The sequence below is a fragment of the Dermacentor variabilis genome, chromosome 5, assembly GCF_050947875.1.
Source record: "Dermacentor variabilis isolate Ectoservices chromosome 5, ASM5094787v1, whole genome shotgun sequence".
Lineage (NCBI taxonomy): Eukaryota > Metazoa > Arthropoda > Arachnida > Ixodida > Ixodidae > Dermacentor > Dermacentor variabilis.
Window position 1 is genome coordinate 74,237,978 of NC_134572.1, and position 13,706 is coordinate 74,251,683.

General features: G+C 44.7%; 1 protein-coding gene and 1 pseudogene across 1 annotated transcript in view; both read right to left on the reverse strand.

The window, feature by feature from the left end:
• Positions 1-13,706, reverse strand: part of Gpdh1 (Glycerol-3-phosphate dehydrogenase 1) — a 46,180-nt gene that overhangs the window by 7,356 nt on the left and 25,118 nt on the right. Inside the window, exon 8 of the mRNA XM_075692841.1 lies at positions 13,002-13,094. Coding sequence (XP_075548956.1) covers positions 13,002-13,094 — 93 coding nt within the window. The remainder of the gene's footprint in view (positions 1-13,001; positions 13,095-13,706) is intronic.
• LOC142582793 (uncharacterized) lies at positions 262-13,002 on the reverse strand (annotated as a pseudogene).

The window sequence follows — 13,706 nt, forward strand, 5'->3', positions numbered from 1 at the left end:
TGCAGCATTTCAAAGCAGCACAAGTTGTTCAGAAGTCATTAGTGCACATCGGCAATTAACCCTCTCCTTGCCAAGGACAAATCTCACCCATCCAGGTGTTTCCTTCAAAATATGCCAGTGACGAGAATCACTCATCCAGGGATTTATTTTTTTGTTTGCCGAGTGCCACAGAGGAGCGGCAGTTGTTTCATCATTTTGGTGACAATGCCGTGCTATTAAATGCCATGAGCTTCTCAAAAAGCAATTTGGCGGGGGGGGGGGGGGGGGGGGCTTAGTTGGCAGAAACAAAGCAGAAATCTGGTTCCCCTATGTTTTAAACATGGTGGCATGGTGGCAGCAATGACGCTCGCCTTTTCAGTGCTGTAATTCTGATGTGTTTAAATGTTTTTGCTCCCGAGGTAAATAATTAAATCTGGAAAGTTCTAGCGAGCCATGTTTGAAGCTTCAACGTAGTACTAAAGATTGCGACAAAGATTTAGAGCCTCTGGCGGCCCCTCTTGCAAGGACATAGCTCGAGAAAACTGCTTTGCCACCAAAGAATCTGCATTTTCTTTTTCACATCATGCCAGCAATAATGTGTTGTATAGAAGATAATAAAGGCCCACTTGACTTCTCTTTCAAGAAATATTGTGCTTCATATACAGACAGTATTAGACTAGACTGTTTGTCCATATTTAATTGTTTTTGTCTACCCACAACTCAAACACATGAAAGAATTCATAGTAAAAGAATACAGAAAATGAAAAATTAACTGATGATAGTGCAATAATGAAAGCTGTTCACAATGAATCAGCCCTGAAGAATTTGGGAAATTTTCGTCATTTTCTGAAAAAAGAAAAAGAAGTTGGTACGGAAAGGGTCAGATCTGAGTAAGCACCAATATTAATTTATCATTATATGCGATATCTATTCTGCTCACAGCTCTGAAAACAATCATATGCTAGAACTTGACAATTTACCACAGATTTCTAATAACGGATTAGTACCAATGAGGTGGTTGTAGAAACGCAGATGTTGTCTGAAGCCAATTCTACTTTAAGAGCAGTGTATACAGCTAAAACTCAATATAACAAACAAACAACGAAATTTGAATACAAAGAAGTATTTAACTTTTTTATAACTTCTTGTCCATAGAACACCACGCATTTAGAACCTAAATATAATGAAGTGTGTTTACACATAATTTCAATATAACGAAATTTCACTGCGACCATGAAGGAATACTGAAACAATAAATGGAAACTTCGGCAGATAAATGGAAACTTCGACAAAAAAAACGGAGATGTACAAAAGCACAGTTCGCAATAGGGGATCAGAAAATTTGGGTGCGGGAGTTCATAGTGTTTATTTAAAAAAATAAATTTTTTTTTTTATTGTTTAACTTAGGTAGGACATTAGGCAGTATAATAGCAAGAACTTCGTGGCGCAACCCACTGCCCCATTCCAACGCTCATGACATCCGTGCATCCATCCATCCATCCATTAGCAGGCAGTGCAGGTGCGTGGGTGGTGTGGGCGACCACAGTTGGTCGAGAAGCAGCAATCGTTGCACTTGTTTTGTGCCATGTGTGTTGTTTTTTTGCTGATTATATTTTTTGTCATGCACTCATATAAACTGTGGTGATGGGCAAAAGCTGTTTTGTTCCCCACTGCTCTACAGGATACAAGTCCTGCCGTGAAAAGTTCTCGCTCTCCTCAGCACCACTGAATAAAGAGCAACTAAACGTATGGAAACGCGCAATCCCAAGAAAGGATCGTCTTCTGTAGGCGACGGAACTACATGCGTGAGTGGCATTTCGAGCCTCACACTGTTTCAAAAACATGGACAGCAGAGAACAATGGACATATCTTGGTAAGCACACCTCGTCGTGCATTATTGGTAAAAGACATCATGCCCACGACGTTTTTCAACTGTCCTGCTTATTTGTCTAAAACGTTGAAAACCAGGATATGGTCAGCTGAGGCGGCCAGCTTCTCACCCCATTGAAAAAGAAAAATAGTCCATCGTGTGTCAACTGCAGTTGCGACAGTTTCGGTGAGATCCAGGATTCTTGCATGCCGTCTGTACCAGTGCGTGGTGATGAATGTGTAGACGCAAGTGAAGTTCAAGAGGAAGCTGGGCCTTCTGTGGCAGTGACACCTTCAACTTCTGATATGTTGTTCAATAACCCCGCGCGTGTATGCCTGCCCTCCAAATCATGGAGATATCATCCCAATCAAATGGGCGAGACAAACAGCATCATTTTGCTAGAGCTGATGCAAACTAGAACTCCCCAGAACCACTCTTCAAAGTCAGCACTCGTAGTTGCAGTGCCAAGCACAGTGGAAGCATGTCCTCCCAAGAATATTGGTGCCGGCAGTTTGTTTACCACCCTGCAGCTTGTTGAGACTGACGAGAGAATGGAGGTCCGCACATTGTTGATGGGCAAGTCTGTTGCCAAAGAAGAGCTGCAACATTCAAACAGTTTGTCAACAGTTGAGAATGTGAAGTCCTTTCTACATCACCTGCAAGATATCAGACTTGTGCTGGTGCACCAAGCACTGCTGAATAACCTCAAGCAGAACCAGAGAGTGCCTTCATCGACATTAGTAGCAAGCAGCGCCACAAGGAATGTGAATTCTTCCCGAGTGCAGAGGTGTCAGTTTGCCAAAAATGCCTCAGCCTGTCGGACACTGCGGGTCCACCAAACAAGAGCATTGAAGAAGAGCAGTTTAAGCCCAGTTAGTACGTATTCGCGTTCTGCATTCCCAACAAAAGAGTGAAAGACTTGCTGCTCTGCAGCAGGCAAATTATGCCCTGAAAATATTGAAAAATCACCTCCTTCACCGTTTTCAGGATCATTCTTCGCAGCTAAAGGAGGCCCATGAATGCTTGCAAAAAATTTTTGAGGAAGAGCTCGAGACCAAACTTTGCAAGCTTGAACTTCCCAATGTGCAAACAAGAAAAATTGCCGCTACACTGAAGATTGGCTGCTGATGTGCCTCACGATATATATATGAAGCCCATCAGTGCACACATTCTTATGTGAGAACAATGTGCTCCCTCTTCCATGTGTGACAACAGTGGAGAAATATTTTAGCATGATCAGGGTGAAATGCGGATTTGATAGCAGGTTTTCTGCCGCATTTAAAAGGAAGATGGCGACCAAAGACTAGTATCAGCCCCACGGTATCTTGGTTTTTGACGAAATGCGTGTCGGGAAGGAAATGCGTGTGCATTCGAAATCAATGACCTATGTAGGGTTCAGTGACTGGTGTGTTTGCCAGCAAAGGACCAACAAAAGGAACAGTGCTTGCACAACTTGTTTTGAAAGCTGCCTTTGTGCTGGAGGAGGCTGGGGCTTTGATGCAGTGGCGTGTTGATGCAATGGTGTGTGAAGGAGCAGCCATGAACTGCTATATGTGGAAAGAGTTTGGTGTAAGTGGCAGTCTAAACTACACCAAGAGCTCCTTCACGCAGCTTGCTGATGAGAAGCACAGCACCTTTGTTTCTTCAGATGCTCCACATGTTATGAAGTGTGTGCGGAACCGTTTGCATGCTATTAGATTTGGAGTCGGGCTTGTAGGACGACCGGAGGAACTTGGGGCGACAGGACTAGGCGAGCAGGATTTATTTACATTATTTACATTTGAACATGGGATACATTTACACAGTCTAGCGCGACTCCCAAATGGAGCCCGCAAGACGAAGCATACAGCAATGGAGCACACAGTTCATGAGTACATTTCGAGCACAGAGCACGGCGACGAGCACACCCTAGCAGTCGACAACAGCCGTTTTTAAACACTTCGTGTTCCCTAGATCCCTAGGTGAGGCAAAACGTTTGACGTCAGCGCAAACAAGCCGCCTCTCTGCGGGACGTTTTACAAACACACACACACACAGGTTTCAGTGCCCCCTCCGCGGGCAGACAACCTTTGCAGCGCAGTCGTCATGGTGTCCATTGTCCTGCGTCCCCGTAGCCAGGTGGTCACGCCCGACCCCAGCCAGCATCTCTGAATTCCAGAGCGGACCTCGCACAGTGGTCTCCGCCATGGTCCATTGTCTGGTGTCTCGAAAAGCGCATGGGGAGGTTCCGCCAATTACCTCCCCTCGAGAACTCCCCTGGGCTGACCCCCGCCGCGTGGCTGCCGGTTGTCCGCAGTTCTCTGAAGTAAGTTCATGGTTGGTTAGCGCTGTCCTTGCTGGTTCTCTGAAGGGCGCCACCACCCCGGATCGATCGACGCACCTGCAGCGGGCTGAAATAGCTGCAGGCCCATCCTAACAATGCCCAGAAGGTTTTGAACTTCATGGTGGTCGTGTCCAGTGGGCACATTATGATATGCTGTTTGCCGAGGACAGGAAGCGTCCTGGACACTTGCGTGTTTGCCACAAGCTTACATATGCTCACCTGAACCCTATGGACACTGAGAAAATGCGACTAAAGCTTGCTACCCAGCTCTTCAGTCAAAGTGTTGCCAATGGGTTGGAGTTTACTCACAGAGAAAAGCAATTGGACTGGAGAACATTAAAGGGACAGTAGAATTTACATTGAAATTTAGCTATTTGTTCGATGCACTTAATCTGAACCATTCTAAAGAAGGCATTGCAGTGGGAAGCAATGACTTGAGAGTTCTTGCCTCTTTCTTGTATTGGTTAACCAAGTGGGAGGGGGAAGTAGTGGTCGGAAGGATATCCTGTGCACATTTTCTCACAGAGCAGGCTACAGCAGGCCTGCGAGTCACAGTGTCGTCAGTTTTGGAGCTGACAAGATATTTACTCAAACGCTGTGGCTTTAGGGGGGAGGCTACCCTCAGATACCAACTCTTTTGTTTGAGATATCTTAACAATACTTTCAGGATAGGCTCATAGTAAAAGCATTAGTAGAACTACAAAATTTCATGCAGTTATGTTCCCTGGTTCTCAAGTTACAGCAATATGTCAGAATGGTGCACATAGTTTTCTTATTCCCGGCCTGGAGAATTTTCAAAAGGTGCTGCAACTGTGAAATTCACTATGACGATTCCCAGATGGATTTTTTTAAAATTTCCTTGCTGAAACATTTTATCAGACCGCCAAATTTAGTGTTGGTGATTAAAATATTATCAATCAAATTTTGATTAAATATCACAAATCGCAGACACAATATATTAAAAGAATGGGCTTGTCTCGCCCTCAGAAATTCATTCAGATACACAATAAAAAGAAACTTCTGGAAATCTGATGAGCAGTTACAGAGATATGGCTGGAACAAGCAGCCTCACCAGCCAAAGAAAGTCATTTCAAGAAAATGAGCTTTGAAAGTTTTGAGCACATATACTGGTCTAAAATGACCCTGCAGAGTAACTGGAGATGTCCTTAAGCACTCTCTTCTTTTGCTGCCTTTCCACCTGCAATTGCTTCTTGGCCTTTTTCAAGCGCAGAGAATCTTTCTCCGCTGGCCATTCGATGGCCAGGTGGCCAGGTGTTAGCCCCACTGATGGACATAGCTCTTGGGTGGCCCTGTGGCAGCCAGCATTATATCTTAAAACTGCCTCATGCAGTACTGTCTCCACAGCAATCAGCAATGGATGCTGCTCTTTGGGCATCAGGGACCACAGCACGGAGTGAAATGATTCGGATGCATTCTGCGTCCTTGTTCCCAGGCAGCATTGCAGAAGAGAAGCCTGTGAGAGGCGCTCATAAACAGGTAGCAGTGCTTCTGCAACATAGCCTGGAAGATTGTACTGATGCTTTGGAGGTGGCACACCATCACTCTTGCTGGCGTTATGGTGACACCACGAGTCTGTGCACTCAGGGCACAAATCGTGGTGAGGATTCTTGTCCGTTGAGGTCACGTGGTGGTACGATGCCATCACTGCACGCTGCATTGCAGCCACATAGTTGGAATTGTTTCGTAGGGCCCAGCTACAATAGTCAACTTGTCGATGAGGACCTTTGACAGCCTGCTCTTCCCTCCTAAAACCATGTCACTTTTCTGCACAAGGTTGCGCAGTGCTGTCCCCATCTTCTTCTGGACGTGGTTAAGGCATTACTCTTTCGAAATGGGGACCAGTCCATAAACATTTTCTTGCACAAGGGCAGAGAAGGTGGCACTATCTCCGTCAGACGCAAGCATTGTGTAACGGAGGTTGTGCTTTGGCACCGGATGCGAGGAAAGGATGACAGCTGCCTCAACCTCCATCCTCAGAGTCAGTGTTTTTCTGGCACACATGATCCTCCTGCCAGCTTGCGTAGCGTGGGTCTCCAGACTTTGGCCCTACTTGGCAACCAAGGCACTGGTTCGATAAAACAATGGCGTCTAAGATGAGGCCCGTATGATATTAAATTATTGCACCAACTCCAATATGGGATGTGTGTGGCCACGCTTGTGCCATGTTCCATCAAAGTTTACTGTGATATCCCTGCTGAAATGTGGATCCAATTCCTTGTACGTGGTTTTCACAGCAGAAGCAGATTCTGCATGGAACTTGTCTATGCACTGCGTCTGTGGTTCCCTGAATTTCTTCAAGTGCTTCTGAAAAGTTTTATGATGCAGGCCACGATGGGACACGTTCATCGCTGCCCAAAAGTCATTGAGGGCTCTTTTTCCCTTCCCTATATGTTTTGTTGCCATAATGGCTCTTATATTCACGTCAAAGGCCATTGAGTCATCCTGACGAGCATAACTCCATGAGCTTGCAACTACTCCACAATGTAAACATAGCAGCTCAAGCTTTGTTGCAAGTCCAAGTTGGGTGCCTCCTTGAACCTTCATCCCAGTCGCGAAGCAGCGCTGGCACAGTGCTCCAGATAGCAGGTCTCCTAGGGCATTCATTTGCACAAGGAGAAATTTTTTGCCTTCACTTGTAGCGGTGGCAGCTTCAGGATTGCACTCCATTGCTTGAAATTTTTGCTTCGTCGCTGACATAGCGTCAAGTCCTCGTTGCACAGCAGCATGTTTTTTATCCACCGCCTCTTTTTCCTCACGCGTCAAGAAACGTGTTTTCAAGTGCACAGTGGATGACGCAATCATACTGTCCGAGGCAGATGAAAGAGAGGATGTGGAAGCTGCTGTCGATGGGCATGAGACAGCCAGTGCACTCGTTACAAATTCTTGCGCTGGTAGAGCAGGATTCACGTTGCTAGAAGCGTCGACGCAATCACGCTCTTGCGTAGATGAAGAAGTTGCCCCACAGGAGCCATCGGTGCAATCATCGTCGGCGCGCGGGCAAGCGGCGAGCTTCATAGAGCGCTTCCTTGCACTGAACGCGTGTAGTGTCTTGAGTTTCTTTGGGTGCATTGTGGCCAACCGCACAACAATCGGTAGCCTAAACGTAACAACGGTCTCATAAAGACAATAGAAACTTGGAGAATATGCGAAAGGCTGCAAAGGTAGACTATGGTAAGCGGAACACACAAAGGGCGCCGGCGATGGAGGAGCTGAAGCAGATGACGGCCGGACGCATTATGCAGGAAACCACTACGTCATCGCATGCAGCAGCCAATGGGACTCGCGAGCTCCCCCGTGTCCATGAGGAGCGCACGCCTCGCCCAATCTCAGCTTCGCATCTCAGCCGGGGGACACTTGAAAGCTCTCGCGAGCCCTCCAACCATGAGCAATTTACGCCTCTCCCGCACTGCCGCCGCGGGTAGCAGGGAAAAAAAAGCGCAAGAATGCACGAACAAAACAACACCAAAATGGTGGCGCTCGGGGGAGCAGTGGAGAAATGGCATTCGCGCCAAGTAGGGGTATTTTGAGTGCTTGCTCGCCGCTCGAGGGCTGCCGCAACTCGTTATAAACTTTATTTGAAATAGTTTTGTGATGAATTAGACGTTGATATTTACAGAAATGGTAGTTATAAGACATAATGCCCAATTATGTGGTTTTCCAAAAATAAACTTTTTCGCATTTTTTTGGTTTTCAAAGACCCCCCTTAAGTATGTCTTGACTGGAAATTTTACCAAGATGTACTGTATCGTTCTTTTGGAACAATCTGCCAAACAGGAAGTCAGAATGACCGTCCCTCCTCGCCTATTTTTCTTCAGCTGTACAATACGCTTTCAGTTTACAGTCTGATTAAGCCACCAAAGTTTGGGAATTGCGAGGTAGAGCGAGCTTGAAAAGCCAGTGCTCACATTGGCCGACCTGAAGCTTGCATTTCAGGCAGACTAGAAACAAGTGACTCGTCTTCGTGAGTTGAAAGTCAAGACGGATGGTTTGGTTGCCACTGAGATTGAGTGTGATAAGGCATTTGATGAGATCTGCAGAGCCAGAAGCAGTTGATTGCATTGTCTATTACCCTGCTGGGTTTATGTACAGGAAATTGCTCAAGTGGTCACCCTGCTCAGTGTGCCGGCAGAGCCTCGTAGAAAAGACAGAGTTTCATGCTCAGCCTGAGAACACACTTGAGAAGTGAATTGTAAAATGAGAGGTGGTGTCCTATACCCAAAGATTAGCATTCTTTCTTTGCTGCAGGTGGCTGAAAAAAGAGTTTCAGTAATATGCCACATGCAGAAATGAATATGAATTGATGGTAGAGGCTATGCTGTAAAAGCATACATGCTCCTTCCCGTGCAGGGACCACGAAGATGACATCATGGCAAATTTGTTGCACTATTATATAACCATGAAGATGACACAGGTTTGTAAACAAAGACTGCCTATAAAACAAACATGCGGTGTCTTAGGAATTACATAATTACAACGCGATTACATGATTCTTAGGAAGCTTTCAAAGCTTGTCTAGGATGGGAAACAAGCTTCAGCGTTTGTAGAACTGCTTGCATGTGTGATACTGCGTTAATGATGTGTGCAATGGTGTGAAGTAACAAAAGTCCCTTTTCTGTGTCCCTGGCTGCCTTACGTGAAATTTCAAAAGCACAGCCCGGAGTGTTTACCTGGCGTGCATATGTACTTACGATAAACACGCAGAGTTGGCAACATAATACATAGTATTTTTGAAAGACATGACTACCTGAGGTTCGTCAGGGGCCGTAATTTTTGTTTAAATACAGAGTTGCCTCCCAAAGCAAGATATTTTCTACTTCTGATGAATAATGTAGGAGAAAAAAAAAAGCGCATATGAAGAAAGATCACCTTCCATCTGCGGGAACTCATTCATTTGACATGTATGGCTAGAGACAGTCTTTACATGCAAATCTCTTGCAGCCAGACACCGATTTCCACAGATTTTGCATTTGGCAATAGCCGTAATGTTTTACATTTGTACTGAAGTTGAGCACTAGTAAACACAGCGTCTCTGTAGTGGACTCTCATGAGTTGCAAAGCACATTTAGGTCTGGATAGCGCTACAAAGCTTAGATATTTAAGAGGATATACCTAAGCTTGCTTCCCAAAGGCTCGCCAGACACTTCGACTGGTACATAGGCATTTAGCAGGCAATATACTAGCGACTCTTAGGTGCGCGCACATTTAAGGAGCCCCGCATGCCTTGCCAGCTGTTGCGGTTGACTCCCCAATGATCTGAGCCAACTGCCAAGAAATACATAAACCACGAGCGAAAGAGTCGACGGCACGGCAGCCTCGTTCAGACACCTAGTCCATTCCACCGTTATCTGCCGCTTGCGCAAACAGCGGGCATACCGAGACGGTGCGGCATCATGTGCGGTCTTCTTACACATTTTGGAAAAGAGGTTACGTAATCTTGAGTTTCCGAGCCGCATTGAAGCGAGAGGCAAACGAAGCATTCACTCCTGCTGGCGGCACTTTTCACGGCAGCATTGTTCCATTAAGGGCGACACTATCAACCCTAGGCGTGGAGTGGACGTGAAAGCATGGCTGGCTTCATTTCATACTGCCAATGTGGAGACATCGTCGACGTGGCATGAAACCGTATCTTTCATCACCGACTCTCAAATTCAACAAAATTTTTTTTCTTATTCAAATGTGACTTTTCGGATTGCCCAATAATTCGGAAAATTTTGCGGCCCCTTCCGTGTAAAAAAAATCTATCGCCGACTGTACTCATTTGCCTAAAGGGTCTAATTACAATATAACGAAGCAAACTGCCAATTTTACTTACTTCATTACGTCAAGGTTTAACTGTACTAATGTGCCAAGTGAGATGTAAGCAAGATAATCTTGCGATAGATTTTGCGTAACATTTGAACCCCATATACGAACATATTCTTAATGCATTTTCGTAGTTGCGCCATCGAGTATCGGTGTGTTTCTATTATGCCCAATCATAATGGCACTTATTATGGCCAAAGTGACCGTAATGGAGTAACCACTTCCATTTGTATTCATAACAAATTCTGGCTTAGACTACTGCTGCTTCCGAATAAAAAAATATTTACACTTAGACTTTGCATGATCAGTGGCAATATGTAGGATATATTTTCTGTGCAGATGCCACTTTAGGGTGCAGTTTCATTTTCCTCCACAAGCATCAGAACCTGCTGTGGTTGTTTAGTGTCTTTGACGTCATGCTGTTATGTACAAGGCCATGGGATCAAATCCCAGCCGTGACGGCTGCATTTTGATGAGGGTGGAATGCAAAAACGCTCGTGTACTGTGCAATGGGTGCACGTTAAAACCCCAGCTGGTCAAAGTTAATCTGGAGCCCCCCACTACGGTGTCCTTCATAATCATATCATGCTTTCAGCACGTAGAACCCCAGAATTTAATTTTAGTTTAACAAGCATCGTTATCATTGCACAAAAATATAATGATGGAATGCTTCTGCAGTAGATTAGGCCTGAAAGTAGGAAATCATCAGTCCAGACCTATTTTTGCAAATATGATCAACACACAGCAGGAAACTGCAGCAGTGGCACAACATAACACATTTGAGAAGACTTGCATGTTTGCATCCTGGCCATTTGCTTTCTACAGTCAATTTCAAGTTAGGAAAGTCAAGAATACAGCAGCAAACCACCTTGGCCCATTCTGCCTCATCCTTTTTCTAATCCAAAGTGTTTCCTTTGCGTTATTCACGCACAACCATGCTATGAACTTCCTCATGCTGGACTGAGGGAAGAGGGAGGGAGGAGGGGGGTAGAAGGTTCTTTGGCTGTGAAGCACAAATAATATGCATGTCTGCTGAAATTAACTCAGCCATAAGCCAGACATGGCATGCTTTCTTGAAAGGAACTAGCCTGTATTCTGGTCTTGTCAATGACTGTATAGCAAAAAATGAGCCTCTGAATCATTCTATGATGATTCTGCAAAATTCACATCACCAGAGCCTCAAGGCTACATGACTATGCAATATCGAGGCCAGAAGGAATACAATTGCAAGAAGAGCCCAGAAACCAGGATGCTGTCGAAGTGGCAGACTCAGAGAATGCAGAAGCCATGTTAAGAAAGGACTTGATTGTTCACCCTTGAAATGCAACACTTTATGCGAGACAATTTCAATTAAAAAAAATTAATTCTGGGGTTTCATGTGCCAAAGCCATGATCTGATTATGAGACACGCAGTTGTGAGAGACTTCAGATTAATGTTGATCACCTGGCGTTACTGCCATAACTGCGAACACTGGGAGCAAGAGTATATATTTGATGGCCAAACGAGTTGCGAGACTGCACTACACCTCAAATAGCATTAAGCTTTAAGGCCATTAAGTATGTCCGTGTGGCACTGCTTGAACGGCATTAAACTTTAAGCTATTAGCCTATTATTGTCCCTTTATATACTTGTGTGGCAAGAATATCAGGCTAATTGTGTACACTTTGAGGTTTTTTAAACATTAGAACACCAAATATTATTGTACTCCGTTCTCCTTGGCATACAAATGCCATAGCTCGGACTGAAACTCAAACTTTGTGTCAGCAGCATAACACCATGACCATTGCTGTTGATATGATACCACGGGTTTCCACATGTAGAAGGCTAAAAATAATTTCACAAGTCTTTCACAGTCTTCAGGAAATGAAGAAAAAGCTTCTTCCCAGGAGACATGCATAATTATGCCACACGTGCTTAGAAGTTGGATGTGTAGGACACCAGAGCAAAACAGTTAATATGATGTTAGCAGCACAGCATAATTGAGGGCCCCTGCTGTGGAGGCTTGCATATTTCAGGTGTTAAATGAGTGAGAACAATTGCCGGAAAAGTAGACAGTGCAGAAGAGAGTCGTGTAAATACAGAAAGAAAGGAAGAACAGTAAGCACTGTGTGCATCCAGAGATCTTTTAATGAGCGCCAAAATTATAACGACAGATTCAAGATAAACAAGCCAAGAGGCAAGAAGACACTATACGGCACTTTGTGGCAGTTAACGACGACACAATGCAAACATTATATAAATTTCTTTTATCATGTGCACCTCTTCAATCAACGTATCCTGTCTTGTGAGTAGCACAACATATACTGTCCGAGTTGTGCATTAAAAAAACACACACACACAAAAAAAAAACTAAATTACATTTAGCTGCATCACTATTCTGAAATGAGGATAAAATAGCATCTGACATTGAGATGGCTACAGCTAAATACTAAACCTATAAAAAATAACAATAATTTGAACGTAATATTTTTGCTGCATTGATAAAATGAGTATTGCTGCTTGCCTAGCATGAAACACTTTGAAAGCTAGTCTTGAGCTAATAAAGCAACTATCGCTTATTCAGCACAGCTAAATGTCTATAGAGACAAAGCTTGCATATGACTCCAAGAAGTGCCAATGCATAGCTCCAGTTATGCCTCCTATCAGTGCCAGTCAGCCCAGATGGGCAACTAAAGATAACACGCGCAGGGTCGTTGTCATGATTCAAAGCACGAGTTCTACATGATATTGTAATGCTACGCACCGTGAGACACTAAATAGGCGAGCCATAATTGCCCTTTCCTTTGAAATTCTAGTCGACCCATTTCGCTCACATGACGTAATCCAGTGATCATTGTAGATATTGTTGCAGAGCACGTACACATGTCCTGCACACTCCAGTCACTGGTCAGGTGTGTCACCAGATGCTTTCAGGACACGGAATGGCAAAGTGGGAGGCAAGAGAAGGAAGGAGCCGCAGGAGAGTAGGAAAAAGGAGGAGAGGATGTGGGTAGCAGGGTATTTACATGTGTTCGGGATGGTTCTTGATACACTGGATCATTTCACTGGGTGGTATTTCATGCTTGCATATTCGGTGGATGGCCACGAAGAGTGGAAACCTGTAACAGATCAAAGATGGAGGTTGCTGGGCAAAATCTGTTGGCTTTAATGATGCAAGAACACAGAGGAGCCCAAATTTAGACATTATAAGCAAGCTGGTACAGTAAAACCTCATTAATTCGACCCTTATTAATTTGGAAAATCGGATAATTTGGACTCTTCCTTGGTTGCCGGCAGGCATATGCATTATTTAATGCAATGAAGCTCTCGTTAATTCAGATGTATCTGGCCGCAAATTGATTAATTCGGACCACTTCTGGAGCTCGGCAAGCACTGGAGCACCGCAAATGTGATATGCAGGAGAGCAAAAATGGTGTAACATCCACCGAAATGAAGCGGCAGAGTCTGCATCGCCACTGTTATCAGTGAAAATCCTACATGAATGGCAGCACAACAGAATGCTTCATCCCTATTTGTGCCTGTAAAGCCTTTATTCTTGCATTTAACACCGCGCACGGCGCCGCATTGGCTGCATGCCTTCATGACTGTGTAGTTGCCATACATGATCGCGTCGATAGTGCCCCCAGTTTCGTCCACAGCGGTTGCGGCAAACAGCAGTTTCGTTTTGACTTGGTGCATATGTCGGCCGTACGCCTTCATAACTGTGCACA